At 40.9% G+C, this 22,649-nt stretch overlaps 1 protein-coding gene across 1 annotated transcript in view; it reads right to left on the reverse strand.

Annotated features, from left to right (window-relative positions):
• RAPGEF5 (Rap guanine nucleotide exchange factor 5) overlaps positions 1-22,649 on the reverse strand; it is a 157,099-nt gene that overhangs the window by 87,444 nt on the left and 47,006 nt on the right. The window contains exons 8-9 of the mRNA XM_030971095.1: positions 9,055-9,131; positions 3,720-3,845 (exon numbers count right to left, since the gene is read on the reverse strand). Of these exons, the coding sequence (XP_030826955.1) occupies positions 3,720-3,845; positions 9,055-9,131 (203 nt within the window). The remainder of the gene's footprint in view (positions 1-3,719; positions 3,846-9,054; positions 9,132-22,649) is intronic.

The raw sequence follows: 22,649 nt of genomic DNA on the forward strand, positions 1-22,649 counted from the left end.
CTAACCTGGTCACTATCAGCTTCCAGTGTCAAAATCGATTTAGCAGCTCACATATAACCGAAACTGAATACAGAACTTTTTAAATTATGAGTTATTCAAAGCTCTTTTTTCATTCAGACCATAAATGCGAAATGATAGCATACCAGAAAGCTAAAAAAAAAGCAGTATGGACTTCCTGATTTTGTACAAATCATCTTACAGATATAGATATATATACCCCAATTTTACACCCTCCAGAACTCAGCCAGACTAAAGGAATCCCTTCTCCCACCCAAGTTCCAAACCAAGCTTTCTTCCAGTGAGCCAGCCAGCTGTCAATTACATTCCCTCTTCCCAACCATCTGCTTTTTCTGAGAAAAAATAATTATATTTCATCTCCTGAACTAGCAACCCAAACCCATCCATGCTTCACCTGTTCCTTGTGGACCACAAACTCCTAACACCACACCTCAAAGAACACCTTTAGGTACTTTATCTGCCAAAAAACCTCTTGTGCATCCACGTGTCATCTATCTTCTTTAAGTGAGTCATTTACTTCTGTACTCCAACTCAGATGAAGATGGTGACTATTTATTTGAATGACAGGAGAGTTTACCAGTCCTCCTAGCCATCCAGTCTCACTCCCTATCATACTCCACACCTCATTCACTGTACAGGAAAGAGCTATTGGGCTACCAAATCAGTACCAAATTCTTCAATTAGACTGAGAACCCTTTCTTCTTTACAGGAAAGCACAGAAATCATCAGAGCTCCATTATAACACATTCACATTTGCTGTTAATGCTGGAAACCCATGTGAGGCTGTACTAATCTGAAGAGACTTGCTTTAGAAACACAGTGGGTATAACACTGGAGGAGCCACAACTCCATTTCCCATCACATGCCTGGGACACAGTACATGTAGAGAGGAATTATGCATATGCACAATTCTAACTCCATGTTCAAGTTGGGGTTTTGGGATTTTTTTAATATTCCTAGAGGAGAACAAACTAGAGGACTCTGCTTCAGGCAAAATTTTCCACAGACCATTTTGGAAAGAGCAGCTCAACTTCCAGGCAGGTTATAAAGCCCCTAGCTTTTAACAGTGACACTGGCCCAGGCTGATAAACACATAGCCCTGCAAGCCAGCAGCATTTCTGCTTTGAGCTAGGCTGCCAGGAGGCCAGCCTGGATAGCAGGCTCTCCAAGGGCAGGGAGAACAGCCTGGCAGGGTGCTCAGGCCTCTCATTTACAGACTGCATGCCATTCCTTTGAGGAAGGCAGATCATCCAAGAAAGCCCAGTTTGAGCTCCCCAGGAGGGAAAGCTGGTGAAAGCTTTAGGGCAGGAACACTTGCTGAGAAATGAGGATCCCATGGAAAATGCACAGAGCATCTCCATTTTATCCTGCACTGAGTGCCCATCACCCTGTGTTACAAAGAAAGCAGTGCAAAATAAGCTATGCTTTTAAATATAAAAAAATGGGCATGTTACACATCATAAGGATACCACGCCCTGAACATGTTGTTCCTCTAACATTTGCAGTGAACCCAAGGGACTGGAGAGTAAGCCAATGCCAATGAATCTGCCATCACTTTTGTAGCAGCAGGATGAGATGGGAAGGGCTGAAATCCTGGATCCAAGCAGTATTCACTATAATTTACTCACTACAATTCAGCCTGCTTCTTTTCTCCTTGGAGAAGAGGGGGGATATCTGCCTGGAGCAGTGAACCCTGCCCAGCCAGTCAAATCCTGTCACCTGCACGTGCACCGGATCAGCTCTCGGAGCACACAGGAGGAAGGGAGGGAGAGGAAGGGATGGAAGCTCACGGCTTCCTGAACATATGCAGCCCACTGCCCGGCCATGGCAATGTGTGCATTTTTTCCAGTGAAAGTTACCTGAGTCAGCTAAACCGAGAAGCTACAACAAACCTTGCCCATGTTCAGGGCGCCTTCTTGGTGACTGTTCCTGATGAAGTCAGTAGTCTAGCTGGGGGCTTACCAGACACACCCACAAGAAGGACTTTAGGTCTCTTATTTCTGGGTATGGGCTGCCTGGACACACCCTACAACAACCAGCAAAGTGCACAACAGGGGGGAGAAACACATCATGATTTATTACTGCCAGCACTAGCTGTAGGACATTCCCCACCCAGAAAAAACTGGCACATGAGGAATAACCTGGACTTGTGCAGCGTCTCAGGCGACATTTCTCCTTGCTGTCACCTCCAAAAGCATGTCCTAAAGGTCTAAAGGCATAGCCTTGTCTCTCTTGCCTTGAGAGCAGCAATTGCTGTGTTATACTACTCAGGATGGGTATGAGAAAATTGCTTGAGCTCCTGCTAAACTGAAGTCACTCATCTCCTAAATACCAGCAACTGTTAAGTACCATACTTTTCAAAAGGAGAAGAGAAGCTGGGTACTGCTTTCCTTTCCATTTTTGGAACTGTACTGTAATCTGTGCAGCTACAGAGCTGCAGCTGACTCCACAGCACCCTTTGCAATGACCAGAGTAGCAGTAAAAATATCCACTAAATTTTTGAGTAACAGTCCCAACATCCCCTTCTCATCTATGCTCACATATCTGTAATCTTGTTTCTAAATCCTGAAACACGATAGAAATCTGCCCCCGTTTAAAATCTTCTTTGCTTGAGTACCTCAACTTTTAATCGTGCTTTGTGGATACAGTTTAAAGATATATAGAAATTCTCCCAGACATCCATTGCTAGAGGGTCAGCTGAGAAACCATTTAATCTTGGGTAATTAGCCTTTGCTAATTGCCCTCCTCCCTTCTGCACACTTACTGATACAATTACACATCTAACTACACCAAACCAGACCCTTGATGCTGCCGAACACAACAGCATGAAGCTCTGAAAAAACACTCATCCTTCTCTTTTCCTACGTACAGCCTTATTTCAGTAGGAATGAACTTGCAGATGAGCTGAAAAGTATTTCTTTTCTAAAGTACATGTCTTTTTTCCACTGTCCAGTGAGCAGAAAATGGAATAAATTGCATATACATAATGGCAAGAGACATGAAGACTAGGTGGGTTTTTGTTGTTTCTTGCAGTTATTATCCTCTGCACCTTTAGATGAATATGCAATCAGAATAGAAGTCTTTACTAGGAGAGCAAAATTAGGAGACATTGTGCTATAAGCACAGCAGTCAAGTTTCTGTGAGTTTTCAGTCCAGTTATGAACATCTGAATAAGTGCTTTCAGAAGCATTATTAAACAGAACACTGCTTTCTTCAGTGTAACTTTTGATTGAAAATACAGTTTAAAAGAAAAAACCACAAATTGCTGAACTCCCTATCCAGGCCATTCTTTTTAATTCATGCTGAAAAGTTTCAGCCAATACTTGCATCCAAATATGCCCGCAGTAATTTTAAGATAATTTAAAGTAGTTGAAGCATTTATATGCCTTATACATTATTTAAATACACTGTAAAACCCAACAATTTGATAAAAAGCATCCTGAAATCATCTGCTATATCCTAATATAAGATATTAATAACAGCATCTGACAGTTAATGACAACAAAATAATTTAAGTATGTTGACAATTATTGACCTGAACGCACTTTAGAGAAATGTAAATGCCAGAGGAGAGCAGCTACAGCTCCATGACTAATGTGTGCCCTGGATTCTGACCATCAGCTTTGCTATTTCAGTTTTGTGACCTAAATCTCCCTCCCCTACCCGAAAGAAACAAAAAACCCAAATAAGAAATGTCTTACTTGTTCTGCCTTCTCCAGTGCTTTTCTATCCGCCTGCAAAAACTGGCAGTTCTCTCTCGCCAGCTTTTGGACCAGCTCAATCCGTCCGATGTCATCTCTTCCCTGAAGCTTGCATAAAACTCCTGCCTTAAGGGTGGGAGAAAGAGCAAACAGATACTTAAATCCACAGTCCCAGGACATGACACCACCACAAATTTCAAACTTAAAAGAAATGCATTTGTTTTCTCATATTTGCGGTGCTCCGGTGCCACTTGCTGAGCACAAACAAGTCACTGCTTCCCGGTGAACAACTGGAGAGGAACAGAAGCACATCTGAATCTCCAAATGCATCTGCTCTGGAGGAAAGAAGGCAGGGCTAACTAAATCAACCTCTCCTCTGAGTGCAACTATCAGATATGCTGTGTTTTATTTGTTCCTGTCAGCCTGTTTCCTGTTACATAAGAGAACAGAGCAAGAGGTTAAAAACTCATGGGAAAGTTAGCCAGGAACAGCCCTGGAAAAAGAATGAAGTGCAACACAAGGCACTCCTAAAAATAACAGTCTACAACTCCCTCTGCTCCCACTCCAACCATTTTTCACATATGCAAGACTCGGGAGTTAAAAGACAGTTGTGCCACAGTTATTTATTCAGTAAATATCAAATCTGTATCTCTAGATTTTGTTTAGGGAAGGGAATTATATTTGCTTTAAAAGCTATGTTAGAACTATTTTTTTGGCTAATTCGGTTATTCAAGCTAAGCTGATAGTGTTTTCTCAAAATGGTTGTTTTCTAAAAATGCCAGATAGATACATATAAAAAGATGGATTCATGCTTACACACAGGCACAGTAGAGACTCATTGCAAAGTTAGCTGAAATGGGCTAAACTGCTCCTTGCAAAGTCAGTGGCTGATATCACTGTCCATGATTTGGTTATGGATATAGTTTCTGCATAACTGAGACCTGGGGCAATAATACCACACAGTTTTTATTAGCCCAGATGTTTCCTGATGGGAGCAGCAGATGCCTTGGGAGGGCCCATCATGTGGCATACCTATCAAATGGCTATATGACTTCGAAGACAATCTGCAAATAAACATCTTTCTCATGCACTTCCTTCACAGTTTGCTTTCTACTGTTCATCTTGAGTTTAAATAAATCACTACCTACTCCAGAATTCACAACACATCTTGTGAGTCAGGCCCAAAAACTAGGGATGCCCTGACTTGCTAACCCTGCAGGGTCCAATCCCGTGGCCTTGAGCAATTCCTGTCCATGACAGATGGTGTGAGTATGCCCACCCAAATCATCCTACAGCCTGCTGGTTTCTCCAATCAACAAGTGGGGGTTAAGATTTCTTCAGCTGAAGAAGAAAACAAATCCACTTTATGAATAAGTTCTTGAAGGCTGACGGAAAAAAATGGGCTCCACGACTAAGTCCAGAGTCATCCTTACCCAACTCATCTAAAGAAATTCGTACATGCCTACATTCTTTCAGTCGGGATGAAGACATCTCCTCACAAGTCTGCATCAGACACTTCTGCTCTGATGAATAAAGGATTTCAGATACAGCCTGTCCCTTGAATGTCCTGTGCTCCTCCTGAGCCCAGCCTCCTAAGGAACCCAGCTTCCCTACATAAGGAGCCTACTCCCTGGTTTGAAGGTCAGAAATCCACTGAGAATTTAAGGAATTACATTGCCTAATCTCAAATTCCTTACATAGTCCATGAGTTCAGTGTCCCTTATCTTCTAAATCAAAGACATTGGTTTATAAATCAGTTCTGACACACTCTTATCCCCTGCAGATCAGCAGCAAGACTGATTTTATCAAATGTGGAAGAATATAGTGAACTTGTTGTCCAGACTTGTTTAATCAATAGAGAAAAAGGGGCATTTAGGAAGAGATTTTTTTTCACTCTACAATAGACATTTAAAAATGGTCAGATCAATTGTTTCCTAATATTCTCCTTTTTCTCCAGTAATTTGCACAGGGAACCTAAGACTTGGGAGGCCTGATGTCTGCACTTCCAACACTTTGAGTGCTTGGGGACATCAACTAAATCAAGCCTGCTTATTTCATGGCTGCAGGATGCTTCTAGCAGAGTATTACATCAGTGTAATGTAGGCTAAGGACAACTCCAAAGTGGTATCACCTACTAGGACTTCAGGATGATAAAGATTTTGACTGTCTCTGGATCTGGGCTCTTAGTGCTGTGGAGGCACTTTCTGTACCTTCCTGTTGTGCTGCCCTGGTTCAGGAATGGCACTCCCCAGTTTAGTGCTCCCACTGAGACTAAATGAGGTGCCTCTTGCTCCCTCACCCTTCTCCTCCCCCACCTCCTTCATGTAGCTGAAGAGGAGAATTGGAGGCACAAAAGGTAAAGATCACAGGTTGAGACAAGAACAATTTACTGAAAACAGCAATGAGATAAGAAAACAACCATAACAACCGCAGTAATAATTATATATAGGGTCCAAATAAGGAATGATTCACATGGAAATCCCTCAACAACAGTACCCAACAAATCCCTCCTCCACAATATCCCAGCCTGGAAGAGAATCCTTTCCCCTGCCCCCACCAATGATAGGAGGTGGTATAGAATAATCTCTGGGTCCTGGCTATTGCAAAAATTAACCCTATCCTGGCTGGAACCAGGATGTGTCCAGAGAAGGTAGTCCATGACCTACAACAACCAGCAAGTAGAAATATACATTTTAACATGTCCCCTCCTCCTGCCACAGTTCTTCCATTTAAAGAGTTGCAGAGAACATGAAAAAAAATCTTATGCAATTGGGTTTCCAGAGGATAAAAAATTTCTGGGAGGGTTAAGGTATTATTAAATTAATTGCATATGTTTAGCTCTGGGAGTAAAGAATGCACTTGAAACTCGAAAGGCTAAACCTGTTTTTTCATAATTGAGAAAAAAACTATGAATCCTTTACTTTTAGTTCTGATTTCCTCACTAATGCTGACTTTTCAGTACAAATTCTTCTGTTAAATACCTGTAAGAAAACATCCAGGTCAATTAAATAATTAATTGATGACAGCTTCTAAAACCTGGTTAGGAAAATGTTGACAGTCTTCAATTACTGGTCATTTTCACTTCTCAATACAAATTTAATTTTCAGGCAATACTTTGGAAGCTGTTAGACAAAAGGGTAAATGCAAGTCACCCTACTTGCAAAGCATAATTTTGATTTTCATTTTGTGCAGGGACACATTCTCCAAAACCTTTGTTGGTGCTTAGACCTCTAATTTGTGTAGACCAAAACAGATACAATTACTAACATATGTGAAGCTGAAAATCAAAAATTTGCTTAGTTTAACTGGCTTTACCTTAATGAATGATAAAAGAATGTACCTTATAGTAAAGCTTTACTCCCATTCATGGCTCAAAATTACTATAATTGTGTTTGTGTAACATTTGAAATGAAATTTTAAAAAGTTTAATGGAAATGAAAGCAAATTAGTCTCTACTGAGGGTGGAAAGAGGAGGATGCTGACAACATACTTTCTGTTTCAGCATATCCATTGAAAAATATTCCTTCTGCATAGGTCATAAATGAGCATCTAACAATGACACAGAGGTGAATTAACACATCCCTAGGAACACAAGATGGGATCTTTTATTTACATCATTTACATTGTTTATAGCATGTTTGCTTTTGAAAATTCCCTTGCTAGTTTTTTTCCACACTTCTACCAGTTTTGTCAACTAACTCAAGAGTAGATCAAGCCTCTCTCCCACAGAGCACTGTTTAAAGCAGGCACCACACTCTTCAATTCTATTAACAGAAGGTTTGTGGTTGTTTGGTTTTCTCTCACCATACCTCTTTTCTGTAGCTGGTGAAAAAATATAATTATTACTGGCTTCACCTTTAATCAATCTGAAAACTTAAAACCATGTGGCACTGCCTCAAAAGACAGGATGTCTTGCTTTGCTCCAGTTATGCACAGTTCCACTAAAATGAAAAGTATCATTCACTCCTTTAAAACAAACTCAAACAAATTTGGCCTTCACTGGATGTCATTTTTATGGTGTTAACAAACTGGAGCAAACACTGCTTTGATAACACTCCTGCTGTCCTCCCAGCAGAGCACATGAACACTTTTGTTAACTGCTCATTTAATAATTGTACAATTTTAAATGTGTTTCATATTCTTTCAAATTTTAGAAGCTGGTTTCCAGTCAATTAAAATCTGGGTGAATCAATGCCCCAATAATAAATTTTTATGGGCTTTTATAATTATTTCAGGGTAATCTTATTAGCTGGCTACATTGGAGCTTTGCATGTGCATTGTCATGTCATAAATGGGAACAAACATTTTCAAAAAACTATAACTACAGCAACTAAGTAGAACTGAGAATACATTAAATCATTCCCCCTCCCCCCAAAAAAAGTCCAATGAAAAAACAGAAATCCAGATTTTTGTGCAGTGAGGTCAGTGTTTCCCTCTGGGTCCTTCTTATATCTCTGTAATGCACTCTTGGCTACATGGCTTGTACCCTTTCAGCTAGGCTTGCTCACAGACATCAGCATAAATCCCATCTTTCTTGCACACAACTTTTCAGTTTGGCAAGATGTTAGGGAGATAAATCAGAGGCAGGAACAGCAAGCTGCATATAGGGGAAGGAGAAAAGCTGGCAACTGGTGGGGAACACAACATTTGCAAGAGAAACAGAAGGAGAAAAAACCAGTCAAGACTGGGAAAAATCAATTTTAAATTAAAAGCAATAATCAGTACCAGTACAATGAGCAATACAGTTGCACTTGCACAGCTTGAACGCATGAATGGAATGATTGAATGAATTGCAGATTAATCTAAAAAGATTCACAGAATTAAAAAGGGTAAGCAATCCCACAATAAAATACTCTAAAAGGCAGTTTAGTTTCTTCTGAGCAATATCCAGAAGTGTGCTTTGGTTGTAAATTAGGGCAGTTAGGGAAAAAAAGAAGGTTGCTGCTTGCACTTGAGTGACTAATAAGTATCCCTATTTCATTGCATGTCTACTTACAGTGATTAAAATTCAATCAAAATGTCATATGCCCTTGCCTCCTAAACCACATCTCATTTTACTTTCACATCTGGTATATGCTATGCGTATTATCTAAAAGGAACAGAAAGATAGCTGAAGAATGCTGTCCAATTGCAACATCATGGGATTAATTCCCAGAATAACCATCAATCTTATTCTAAATAGTCACGTAAGATGAGATCTAGCAGACTTGCTCCCTCCTACATGCTCCCTGCACAGAACATCGAGGAAAATCCATTTCCCAGAGCTATTGAAAGCAGTTCTTCAACTTGTAGATCTGGAAACATTCCCAAGACTCCATTAATCTTACATATGTACCTGTGCATCAGAGGTATCCTTGAGATCTTCTAGTCCTCTTATTTCTTGACTGCTGTTTTCTTCATTTTGATGAATTGCTAAAAATAAGAAAAAGGAATATATTGGAAGAAGGCAGGTTTAAATCACAAAAAGCAGCAAAGTGGCATGGCCCACTTTAGATCAAATAGGATGACCATTCAAGGAATGTTTAAACTTTAGCACTCTAGTAAACTCCTGGAGTGGTTTTGGACATCCTACAAGGTACACCTTATTGGGTTTGGAAAAATGCTAAATACAGCATACTTTATTTTTCCCCATGCAGTAAAATCCAGTACTAAATAATTATAGTCATGTTACTGTTAGTCTTGATAAAACAATGACATTTAAAGGAGCTTCACTTTTCCATACATTGTAACAAGATATCATGACTCCTAAGCAATAAAAAATAAGGTCTCCCTCTTCTTCCATTATATTGCAGAAGGTCAGGTCGAACTAAACAAAATAAGCAGATTTAGCCCTCACCTCAGACTTGTAAAATTCTTTGTAAGCAAAGTGATGTCAATCTTAACAAACGTTATGACTAGCCATGAAAATCATCTCCAGAAATAAATGGTAGCAGGAGATGTTTTATTGAAAGTTCTTCGCTGCTGGCATAATAGAAGAAATGAGCAGCCCCACCCAATTAACATGACTTAAATCACTTAAAACCAGCAAGTTTTTCTAGACTTTAAAGTTTTGTATCAAACTTGTAATCCCCTGAACGGTAAAAACCAGAGCTAGGAGTTTATCCAGCTAAAGAATCAAGGAACCTCTTGTGAAAGAGCACCTCAGATTTCTGTATTGCAAACAGCTTCATCTACAGGCAGTTTTACTATCTATACCCCAAGCTACCCTTTCAGCCAGCACAGCCACCTGCTGTATTTTGGTGGGACATTGAACCCTCAGATGTACTGAAATGTGACAGGTTGGGAGAGTCAGACCCAACAAAACACATGCAAAGTGACTTTACCTTATGCTGTACACATCACCTTAGAAGAATCACACTCAAATATCTTTGATCTTGAGTACACGTTGAGTGATTTCCAGGCTTAGCCACAGCATTTGTGACACCAAAAGCATCCTTGAAGCAGCAGAGCTGTCACATCTGTTTCCTGAAAAACACCTTATGGCTCATGGCTTTGGTGGATACGTGGGAAGGCTGAGCTGGTGTGCTTCGTCCTGCCCACCTCCTCTCTCCTTTGCCCCTGTGTACCTGAGGTGCTCATCAGGCTGCATCTGAGCAGCCACAGCCCAGAGCACAGTGTGTTCAGACAAGGATCACCAGTCCTGTGTTGCCTTAAAGCTATGTCTGCGAACTGAGGCAGCCCAGGATTTGATTGATGAGCAAAGGGAGCAAGAGAAAGGCTGGCAGGTAGCTCTACCACCTTCCCCAGGCATCCTCACCTATGCAATCCTCAGCCCTCAGCCTGAATCTCCAGACATAACCAGGTTACCATGGCCAAGCTCATACACCTAATGTGAGCCATGAGGTCCAGCTTGGTGTGCCTGCATGGGTGCTCTGGGTCTGCTGCAGACAAAAAGCAGCCTAATGTTTAGGCAGCATCTAGCAACTTAAAGGAAAAGTAACTTTGGACTGTTCTTGACCTCTAAAATAAATTGTACAGATTTATTTTTTCTTACGGCAGGATTGCTGCTGATATTGCTATGCCATATAGGATATAATTTTGTTTCTTCCCCCACAGTTATGCTATCAAAAAAAAGGTAATAAAAATGTAATTATAAAGGGGGAAATTAGTCATTCTGTCAATACAGTTTATACCATTACAGGATCTTTTAAAATCCATTATCAGATTTCTGACATAAATCTTCACCATTGGGTTTGCAGACATCACTTTACCTCTGAAATGCAAGGTGAATACTGAGAACACAGGGTCAGACTATAGCTGCAACAGACAGCATGTATAATGGGCATTAGATCCCAGCATATTTAAAGCTAGGCAAAACCAAAACACTCTTGGGATATTGTGGCATACCTCTGTCCCAGTCTGGAAAAGGAACAGCATAATGACCCAGTAATGAGAGGGATGGCCTGAGCAGCCATGTGTTACTCCTGCTTTTCTGGTGCGGGGCAGGGCTTCTAAAGGCAACCTATTTTATCCAGTCAGGCTGGGGGGTCTGTGCAGTTCCTTCCTGTGTAACCCATCTCCCAGCCTTTCTCTCCAAGAGCTGCCTCATCCTTTTGCACAGTCCCACACGTGCATGACCCTGTTCTACCCACTGCCACTGTGGGAGACATGGAGCACTCAGGACATTGATTTGTTGACCCCTACAGAACAACCTGCCTGAGACAGGAATGCTGCAATGCCAGAAGGCATTAACAAATGCTAAAAATTGGTTGTTTGAGCAATTTCTCAAATTGTTAAGTCTGCATTAGCAGAACATTTCCCCAATTCTCCTTTCAATTTTCTGATTTCTTCTGTAATCAGTTTGCTGCAGGCACTCATGGGCAAAATATCCCCCCAGACTCTGGCTATTAATCATGGCATTTAGAGGAGTGGCACCTTGCTGGTAACAGGGCCATGAGTCGAGGTTTAAGTGATTTACATTGATCCAGCCAGCTTTTCCACAGTCCTGAGCAGATGGGAGCTCCACAAACAGCTGTGCCAGGGGAAAAGGTTAGTGCCTGCCAACTGCAGGCTTCTTGTCACAGGCCTCAATTACAATTGTCTCCTTCCCTGCGAGTGCCAGGGCAAACACCCCAGAGCATCTTCAACCAAAGTGAACACGGAGACATTCAGGGAGCAGCACCTCTGGCTGACCTGGTTGGGCGGGCAGATGAGAGGATGGTGTCTGGCCAGGGAGGCAGTGACAAGCAGCAAACACCCAGAACTGAGGGCAGCAAGATCTCTTAGCTGGCACAAAGGGGAAGAGAAAGAGGGTGCATGTCCACAACCCACAATTAATATAGCTATCCTTGAGTGTTGAATGATTTTAACATGAGCAATTTTAAAGATGATGAAAAAATTGCCTCAGTTTAAGTGCACTCTAAGTGAATGGCTTAAAAAAATAAAAATGAAGAAAAAGTTTTTATATAGCAATTTCACAACTCAACTCCAAAAAGCCTAAATGAGTTTATAATCCAGACCCAGCTCTCCTTGGCTTCAATGTTGTTTAGACTGTGTAAGGAATGTAGAAAAGAAGCAGTAAATATTTTTTTAAAGGAAAAAGAAAAACAACAGACCTCACACTGACGTTCTTGCAGCTCTCTTGGGAGAGAAGGAGCATTTGACCTCTTTTTCATGAAATTTCCATCACAAACTTGATTTTTTTGTCCCCCTTGCCTCTTACCCAAATCCATAAGGACCAGCCACAAGTAAACCATTTAACTTCACTCAGGGAGCAACACTCAAGGAATCTCACCATCTCATACCTTTTTCCCATCACAAGAACACAGTCCCTTGAAGGCTGAAGTGGCCACACAGACAAGCAACAACCCCTAATTATATTTTCTTGGTTTCTGTAGGAAAATGTTACTATGTGTTTTGTCTATAAAATAGAGAAAACCCACATATTTCTTAAAATACTCTGGTATCTTTAGAAATTTATGGTACTGGGGGCCATCACATACATGTAAGAAATTGACTGCAGTATTTTTGGACACAGTATGCCTCCTAACCCCATAACAACACATGGACATTCCTTGGATTGGCCCAGACACTACTCTCATAGGTTATTGTACAAGCAATAAAAGTTCTGTCACAAAATATAAGAATTCAAGGATAACTTCCTACTTACTGCTAGCTGGCCATTTATTTTTTGATTTAAAAAAATTGTCATAAAGTATTCAACCATAGGAAAAGCAAGCGGAAGCTTAGGGTGGGATGGGAAAGTATTTCCCAGGCAAATGCTGATTCTGGAATTGTACATACAAAAAAATGTTGTGAACTTTGGAGCTGAGCCAAACATTTCCTTCTCCAGCACCATAAATCCAGCTTTGCTCCTTGATACAAATATCCCAGCATGTTTTACAAAGCAGCAATAAAAGGGAAAGGCAAAGGTAGTTTACCCTGATCTATATGTATCCATTTAATGTTATGTTTGGGTTCAGGCTTGAGACCTGAGACAGGAAAAAATTACAAAAAAATGTAGAGTGATCAGTTCCCTTTTCTACCTGCAGCATTTCTCCTTTGGAGGAAAAGTCTACATGAGTGAAAAAAAAAAAAAAGTCAAATGAGCATTAGCTTGCTAATGTGCAGTTCAAATATGTCCATTTGCAAATTAGTCTGGGGAATTCAAGATTTTGATATTTTATGGTCACTTAAGGATCACAAAGGCCATCATCTGATTTGAGTTCCTTGTGGCCCCACAGAGCAGAGCTGAGATTTTGCTAGTAGATTCTTCTGTAAACTTACGTTAGGACAGAGAACTCTTGTGGGGGAGAGGTTTGTCCTTTAGTAATTCCATTTCAGATCATTAAATCGGCAGGAAAAAATAATCAAGAAATAAGAAACCAAAAGAAATCATTTTGTACCTGCTACTAGAGCAGAATCAGCCATCACACAGGGGTGTGAAAGGAAAGGGAACATAACCATTGCTCGCACTGGAACCGACCAACCCTGCTCCCCCTACTTTCACAGTCGTGCCACAAAGTTTACTGTAGATTCAAGGCTTTGAATCTACACTAAAGGGATTTGTCTTTCCAGCAGCAAGGAAAACAACACAGAGGCTAAAGGGGTCACCTTAGCTATATAGGCTGGCATCCACTGAGGGTAACAACAGACACCAGCAGCACTACAAACCTTCCCCTGCCCATGGAATAATCTGCCAAGCTTACCCACAGAGCAGTGCCTCCATGACACACTCTGCTTTATGCCACAAACTTGAAAGTAATTAATTACATTAATTATATTTGATGAGTAAGATTTTTAAAAGTCACATAATATTACAAGCACGCTATTTCATTTTAATGCTTTGACTTGTTCAATATAGCAGAATCATTTGCCCAGCTGAAAGTGGGAAGCATAGTTTAAAAAAATCCACACATAAAGCAACTCCTGGAACCCAGAGCATTGTAATCTTCCCAGAGGCTTTACTTTATTGTGCTTTCTTCCTTTCCTATAAATGAAATTTCTTCTTTCTACCCCTTCTGGCTGCAAAGATAACCTTCTCAACACAAACCAAGGCACCAGCGTCATTCCGCTGCTGCAGCCAGCCAGACTGGAACAATAACACCAGGAGAGGTGTGAACTTCCTCCTTTGGCTTAATAGGGTGTTAACTATGAAAGCCAATTATTTAAATGCTTAGGAAAGGACTGCCATCACAGTTAACCATTTTGCTGCTGGACAACAGGCAAGGACATGCCCATCTCTAAGCAGCTGGCTCTAGGTGGCACCCACATGGCCATTCCAGTTTAGCTTCCCATCACTGCTGGCTGTCCCACACCCCTGTACTGACTGCTCCCACTCTGCACTGCCACAAGGCATTTGGGATTTGTGGATTGGCAAAGGATTACCACTAACCTGGCTGAGAACAAAGCACCCAGGCAGCAGGCAGGGGGACAGGACACCCCTGAAGGTAACGCTGCTGCCAGACCCCTTGTGCCACACAACTCCAGCTGCAGCCCTTGAGCTTGCTGTGAAATCCATCTATTGAGCTTGCTGTGAAATCTATCCATCTAATCCATTTATCCACCTGATTCTGGGGGACAATGGCCCATAAACCACCTTCAGCCGACATGCGTCTGCACTGCCCTAGGCTGCTCCTAAGACCAAACTCGCTTAGCTCGCTGCAAACCCTCTGGCTCAGCCTCGGTAGCAGCTGAGCGTGGGGGATTCCAGCTGCACAAACGCTGCCAGGCTCACCAGGGACTGCACCGGCTGCATGGGGACTTCACTGCCCCCACAGCCCCTTCAGAGGTAGCTCTGCTTGCCATACAAAGCTCAGTCACCCCTAAGGCTATATTGCTTATGAACTCAGAGATGCTCCTTCATTTCAAATGCAGACATTAATTTATTATTTAGTATTGTTCTTTACCCTGCTAACATCCCAGAACATCAAACTAGTCTGCCCTTTGTATGATTTCAGTCTTCTCAGTACTCTGTGATCACAATTCATGTATGAATCTCTTTCATCTAGCCAGTAAGTAAAAGGCACCTACGTGCTGTCTACAGATAGGAGACATATTCCCACCTTGGAAGAGTTAAAGAGACTTCTGAACACAGGGACTTAGTTTATTTGACAAGCCAGCAGACTTTCACTGCCCCATCCCTGCTGGATGGTTACAGCCTGTTGTGGGAGTTTTTTTTGTCCCTGTCAAACCAACAAGACCTCAGGAATCTGCAAGAATATTCCCAGGGGAGAAGGCTCCAGAACTGCCAGCAGCCTGCACCACTTGATTTATTGTCAGCTTCTGAGAAGCTCACAACTTCTAGATTCCTCTTACATTCCAAATTTTTAAGAGGAATGTTTGTTTCTCTTCTGGAATTTTTGGGGTTTTTTTTTTTGTTTTGTTTTGGGGTTTTTTTTCCAATGGAAGTTGCTGGCGTGAAGCTTTTAAGAAAAAACACAACCTCCCATTTTATTTTTTTTTATCACACAACTAAGCTAATTTAATTATTTTTGAAAACTTTACTGTTATTTTGAACAATGGAACTTGTGATATCCCTTGTTGTTCTTTGCGGAGGGTATACAGCGAGCTCTAGGGAGGTTGGTTACTATGGCAGCTCTGAGCTGTTTGACAGTGTTATAATGTTTGCTGATGCTTATTAATTTATCAGAGTGGAAAAAAATGAATAGCTCATACTGACACCACTGAGGAAACTAAAAGCCAGATCCTCTAGGCTATGCAGAGCACTAGTGCTGAGCAATGGAAAAGAAGATGAGCAGCCAGTACATGCTTTGCAAACCTCGGATTTGAGGACCATTTTAGACCAGACCACATCCTCATGCATGTTCCTGCATTTTCCAAGTTCTGTTTCCAAACCAAAGGGGAAAACTAACAAGCACTGAGTATCTCTGAAATCCCCAAAAGCTCCTTGTAAGAGAGCAATAATCCCAGGAACAAAACCTTCCAACTGAGAATTGGTTCCTTATTTACCATGAAAGAGTAATCTTTTCTCAGAAATTACTGAAAAGAGAAAGCTTTTTAAGCTCATCCTTAACATGTTTCCTTTTATTAGCAATACAAAAATTGCCTTTGAGCTTTCTTATTCCTTCCTGCTACTTCTGCATATATACATGCAAATTACCATACAGATTTCCCTTCACTGAGTACATTACATATCTCTGAAACAGTTGGCAGGCCCATGGGGGGTGTTGCCCAGACAGCTGTGCAATCAGCTGAGTAAATCAGCTAATTAAAGAAACAAAGAAAATGCAAAAAATTATTAGAGACAGGCTCCCCCTTACAGCATTGTTCAGCACCTCTGTATGTAAAAAGCACAGCAAGCACAAGATGGAATAAAGGTACTTGTAAATCAGTGAATGAACTATTGCACAAGTGACAACGATGCCATTTTCTCTCAAACTCTAATCTGGGATGCTATGATATTTATGCTTTGTAGTTTAAATCAATTTAACATAAATTACTCCAGCATTTTATTTTACAATTACAAAAGTGTGAAATGTAATGTTGGTCTCGTAACTGACTTCTGTACTTAAAAAATAGTCATTAACTTCTGCTTGACCTTAGGTGTAGAACTAATATTGAATTTGCACAGAGGGTACTCATTATTCTGATTAGTTTCCATGCAGAAAAAGAAGTTCCCAAGGGTCCTAGTGCTACAAGCCATTTCTCAAATCTCAGATAGGAAACAGGACTCCAGAAAATGATGCAAGAGCATTTCCTCTCATTTCAGAGTTTATCAAAAGGAACAGATAACAGCAAGGGTATGTATCTCCAATCTAAACAGAGCAAAGCCACTGTGGTAAGAAAGGAGGCTGGCAGATGTGGATTTGGTCTTGCTGATCACCATTAAGGCGCCATTCCTTCCCTCTGCTTCTAAATGACCACAGGAAGGACAAACTTCAGTTTAAATGAGACTCAGGTCTGCCTACATTATATAGCCATTATAAATTAAAAAATGAGTGTACCAAGTAAAGCCACCAATATTTCCCAGCTCAGTCAGATAATGGTCATTTCACATTATTGTACAACTGGTTTTGTTAGGAACTTCTGTTTATTTTATTTGTAAGAACCAAAGCCCCAGGCTCTTATATCTGGCTTTGAGGGTCCACATTTCATGCAAGGTAGTGGTGCATTTGAGTAACAAAATTTGTAAAACACCTCTGGCTAAACGAGACAGGCATTTTTTAATAGATAAACAACTACTGTTGATTCATGTGGCCAGAGGAGATTTGGTTTTTAATGCCTGGCCCTTTGTGATGCATGCAAAGATAAAGCCATATTTCATACTCACCTTGTGAACATATGAGGCCATATTTTTTATCAAGGAGAAAAAAAGTGAAAATTATATGAAAATGCTGTAGGATTACTACAGAAACAGATAAAATCAAGGGGTTTTGTACCAATTGCAGCTCAAGGGGAACCATTTGATGCTTGAATGCAGAAAGTTCTAAATTTTATCCAGTAATTGTAGATATTTGTTCTCATGTGCATGATATTTAATTTTTTTAAAAAATCACATGGTAGTGAATGTACCTATAACAGTTTTACCTGAAATTATATGATAGAAGGATGGAGAAGAAAGACCCCATCAAATAATCAGAGAATGGTTCCTGGGAACAGATCAAACAAGGAGGTATGGGCTGTTGCTGAGCAGGCTGGTGCAAAGTGAAACAGGGCTCTATTCCATGGAAACATCCCCCAGGCAGGGCCAGGAAAGGAGCAGGAAACAAAGAGGACCCTGAATAAATAAATTCTGTGAATTCATTGTAAATGCCTCTCCCAAAGCCCCAGTAAACAAAACATTCACCTGGGGGTTGTTTTTTGCACAACTGCTGTCTTTGTGACCTTACTGTGCTACCTCTTTTTGCATATGTGCAAAATATCTTTCCCCTACACAGCTACTCTGCATTGCTGATTTCTTCTCTGTGAGTACCTCAGATCACTCAGAAAGAACTATGCTCAGGTTCTAACAACAACTGCAAAAACAAAACCATAAACTGCCAAAATCTCTCTCACCACAATTCCCAGCAGCAGAGAGCTCTTTTCCTTCTTTTTCCAGGTCTGAGTCCATTCTGCTTTATATCAGCAGTTGAATACACAACAGCTGGTAAGTGTTACTCTGTAGTCCTTTCACTGATGTTGTCCAGGGCATTTCCCACCCCCAGTATCACCCAGGGTGGGCACAAATGAGCATCATTCTCCAGTCTAGAAGGGGTCTGATCCTGCCGTTTTGTAATGATGTCATTTCTGTGCTTAATCTTAGCAATAATGGAAGAATCTCATGTGATGCAATACATCATTGCAATACATCAATGTAACCCCCATTGGCCCCTAGGTGTAGGAATTCCCTTCAACAGGGCACAAAATGTTTTAAAAGGATTGCTTAAAGAAGCAAACATGATTAAAATCATAGAATCACACATAAATTATGCTGAGTTGGAAGGGACCCATTAGGATCATCCCTGAGCAGGACACCCCAGGAATCACACCATGTGCCTGAGAGCATTGCCCTAAAGCTTCTTGAACTCAGAAACAGCTGGTGCTCTGACCACCTCCCTGGAGAGCCTGTTCTGGTGCCCAAGCACCCTCTGAGGGAAGAACCTTTTCCTGATATCCAAACTAAACCTCCGCTGACTCAGCTTCATTTGAGAGGCCATTTCCTTGAGTCCTGTCACCAGTCACAAGAGTGAAGAGGTCAGTGCTGCTCCTCTGCTTCCCATCATGAGAGACTACAGTGAAGTCTCCCCCAGTCTCCTCTTTCTAGGCTGAACAAACCAAGATCACCTCCCTTACTTCAAGACCTGAAACCACAGACCTTAAAGAAAGACCCTAAAGTACAGTGTAACTTTTAAAATATTCCTAGCTATGTTTTCAGGGGAAGATTTTATTTTGAATCACATTTCAGTGGGCAGGGGAAAAGTAAAGATACAGTCACCATGACCTAACAGAAGCACAACAGTCCTGCACCTTCACTTTAAAAGTGGCCATTTCTCCAGGGTGAATCCTGTAAGTATCATCTGCAGAAGAATTTGCAGAAGAACTCTCATTTCACACAGTTTACTAATTTCAGCACTTGCTTTAAACAACTGGGTGCTTGGAGGAACTGGAGGTTGTAATGAAATGAGGTACTACTTAAGTAAGCAAGCCTATTGAAAAGGGATATGAAGAGAACAGAAAAGCAGTAAGATCCTACTGATTCACCCTTTTCCCACCCTTCAAATTTTCTCAGTTTTTTCACAAGGGAAAATGCACACTTCTCTGGCACATGACTGTCACTTTATTCTGTAAATAGGACGAAGTTTTTTCATACTTCATTATGCCCTTTTTCAGTGGCATAAGTGGTAACAAACTGTGCACGTTTTACTCCAAAGATATTGAACACCTGGTTGTTTATGAAACACGTAAATTCAATAGTCCTTAATATGTTTGAAACTTACACAAAATGCTGAACTGGTCCATTCTTGAATGATCTTTGATCATGTATTTGTTATGTAATTTTTCAAGTGTGTATACAAACCTTACTAAAATTTGTAATGATTTTCATTTCCTATATAAAAACACTTCTACAAGTGAATAAAATGAATAACATAGCATAGGACATTCAGATAGCACCATATGACAAAACTTCTGCTAATTATAGTAGAATAAATTTACTGAGAAGTCTCAGAAGGATCTGTACTACTTGAGGAAATGGGCTGAATGATAAAGATGCAGTTTTCTGAATTACTAAGCTGATAAAACAGCTTAATGGTGCCAAGAGTGTCTTACTGGGCTCCTTCCCACACACCTCCACCTCTCCATCCTGATAAGAAGCTGCCACCCTCACTTTGTGTCAACTCCAGCACATGTTGCTGCTATACTGTATGCTGCTGTGCCTGCCCCATCTCAAAAGTAAATAATAGATGTAGCAAAGATAATCAGGTTTAATGGAAGAGATTTGGTATGAGGAATGACTGGTGAAACAGCCGGGAAATGAGAGAACTCACAGGGGTACGACAGATGTGCACAAAATCCTGAATAGTATAAAGACAAATAGGGAATGGATTATTCACCACTCTCTGTCAGCAAAGAGCTGTATCACAACAGAGTGAGGGTCATAGGAATGTGTTAAAAAAAAAAAACAAAAAACAAGAACAAATATGTTTTAACATACTACACATGCGGATTGTGAGACTTGCTGCCATAAGAAATGATGAAGGTCAGGAGTATAAGAAGGCTTAAAAAGCAATTTGATAAATTAATGGAGAAAAGGTCCAGCAAGGGTTACCTACCACAGCACTGTGGGTACAGCAAAATCCCTCTATAACAGGCTGGTAGATGCTGAGTATGTACACAGAAGAACTGTACTTGCTCTGTTTCTCTACTCTAAGCATCCCCTACTCATCACTCATGGTAGGAGCATGGCTGGATGGACTTTTAACCTGACCCAGCCTGACTGTTCTCATGTGTTTAACTGGGCTGACGTTGCCTGCAGTGTGTTGGAGTCAAGTCACGCAATCAGCCCTGACAGCAGTGGTGTGGAGGTGCTGCAGTGCCTGGGAAAAGGAATAGCTCTTCACAGCTTGCTTTTCATTCATGTCGGCAGAGCTCAAGCCCCAGTGACTGCTTCATATTGAATCACCTGCACTAAAATAAAAATACGAAGCAAATCACATAGGCAGTTAGGTTCTGACAGAAGCAATACAAAAGAAAAGGGGAAGGCTGGCTATGCATACATGTATGTAAGAATAGAGTGGAGGCAATCCAGAAGACCTCAAATATGGAGTTAATACATTGCAAAAATCATATTATTATAAATTGTTATACATTATTATAAAAAATGTAAATGACATTAAAAAATCAATAGAGCTTGCCAATTCAAGAATGGCATGACTAAAATGTATTTAATTATATAGTGGAAACCTGAATATCATTCATAAGGGGGAGAAAAACCACACACAAGTTCTAAGGCATTTGTGGCTGCCCTGCCTTTCACAGTGGGAGGGAGAAGCACCCACAGACCTGCTGCTGCTCCTGCAGTGCCTGGGGAGAAGCTGAGTCACCACCTTCCCACTTCACCCATACCCTGTCAGCTATTATCTTAATCAGCCCCCGTATTCATAAACACAAAGACAAGAGCCATGCTCTTATCAATTGATCCTTTGCACAAATAAAGCTACAGAAATTTCTTTTTCTATGAAGGGATTTGCTGGGTGATGCCATGGGTTTGTGCACAGAAATGCAAGGCATCTTGTTTGTGGATGGGATTAACAGCAGTACAAAGCTTTTACGTGTCAGGTTTTGATCAGTTCACATGTACCTGTGTAGCTTTGCCACCAGCTAAAGCCTCTCGCCTTAGGCTATTTGCTGCTTTTATCCTTGTTTTAGCTACCATCTCTAACACATAAGAAACATGTCATGAACCATGACAAGCAATTGAGATAAATGCCAACCCTTGTAAAGCTTCAGAGGGGAGGCTGCATTTGTGTTAGGTTTCAGCACATTTGCAGAAGCTATCAGAAGCCAGCAAGGTATAAATAAACAAAACAATTTGATGTTGAGTGCCCGCAATTAAAGGAAAAGTTCCTTTCTGCTCCAGTTATTTGTTTCCCCAAGACCTTTTACCAAACCACAGAAGACAGCATTTAATCTATTTATTTCTAAGGTTAGGCAAGAATTATTTCAATGCATTTTTATAAGCCACAGAGAAGTGCACAAGCTCATTTCCCCCTCCTAGGTCACCTTTATCATGAGAGCTTTATTCTAATGAAATATAAATGTGATTTCAAGTCAACAGTGTTACCGAGGTCCATCAACACTTCAGAATTACAAACACTTATTTTACCCTGGTTTAATTTAATTTGCAAAGAAACTAAAAGTGCTGAGCTCCCTCTGCATGAAGGCTCTCAAGCATGTCTCTGTCAGCATATGCCTTGTTATCCTTGCAGTACACATCTGGAATATGAAAACAGAGGCTTTTTTCCCACAGCACAGAAGTCTTTAATTTTTCAGGTTCCTCCTTTTTCTTTCAGCATCTGCCAGTTTTATAAATTTCTCCTATTCTTCTACACCACAGTAAAAACAGAAGAAAAGCTCTTGGGGAAAGGCATTCTAACCCACACCCTGCTGGTGTTTTATTTTCTGGTAGCAGACATTCCCCATCAAGTCAGATCCTGTACTAGGAAGAATTTGATACTGTGCCCTACCCCACAGCAGCCTCAGGTCTCTACCTCGGTGTTTGTCAGCAGATACAGTGTGGAAATCTCTGCCACAACCAGAACTGTAAAAGTTGCAGTTACCACCTGCCACATACATATACTAGGTAGCAAACCCAAGCTTCATTTAAACAAAACCAAACTGTTTCATTCGGGTAACCAAAGGCAATACTGGCCCCCTGCCCACCAAACACAGTAAATCTTCTTACTTGGAGCGTCTTCACCTCTTGTGCACGGAGCTGTGGTGTTTAGGTGCTTGTGTAGTGCTTTCCATGCAATTTAACTTAGTGATTAC

Source organism: Camarhynchus parvulus, chromosome 2, assembly GCF_901933205.1.
Source record: "Camarhynchus parvulus chromosome 2, STF_HiC, whole genome shotgun sequence".
NCBI classification, from domain to species: Eukaryota; Metazoa; Chordata; class Aves; order Passeriformes; family Thraupidae; genus Camarhynchus; species Camarhynchus parvulus.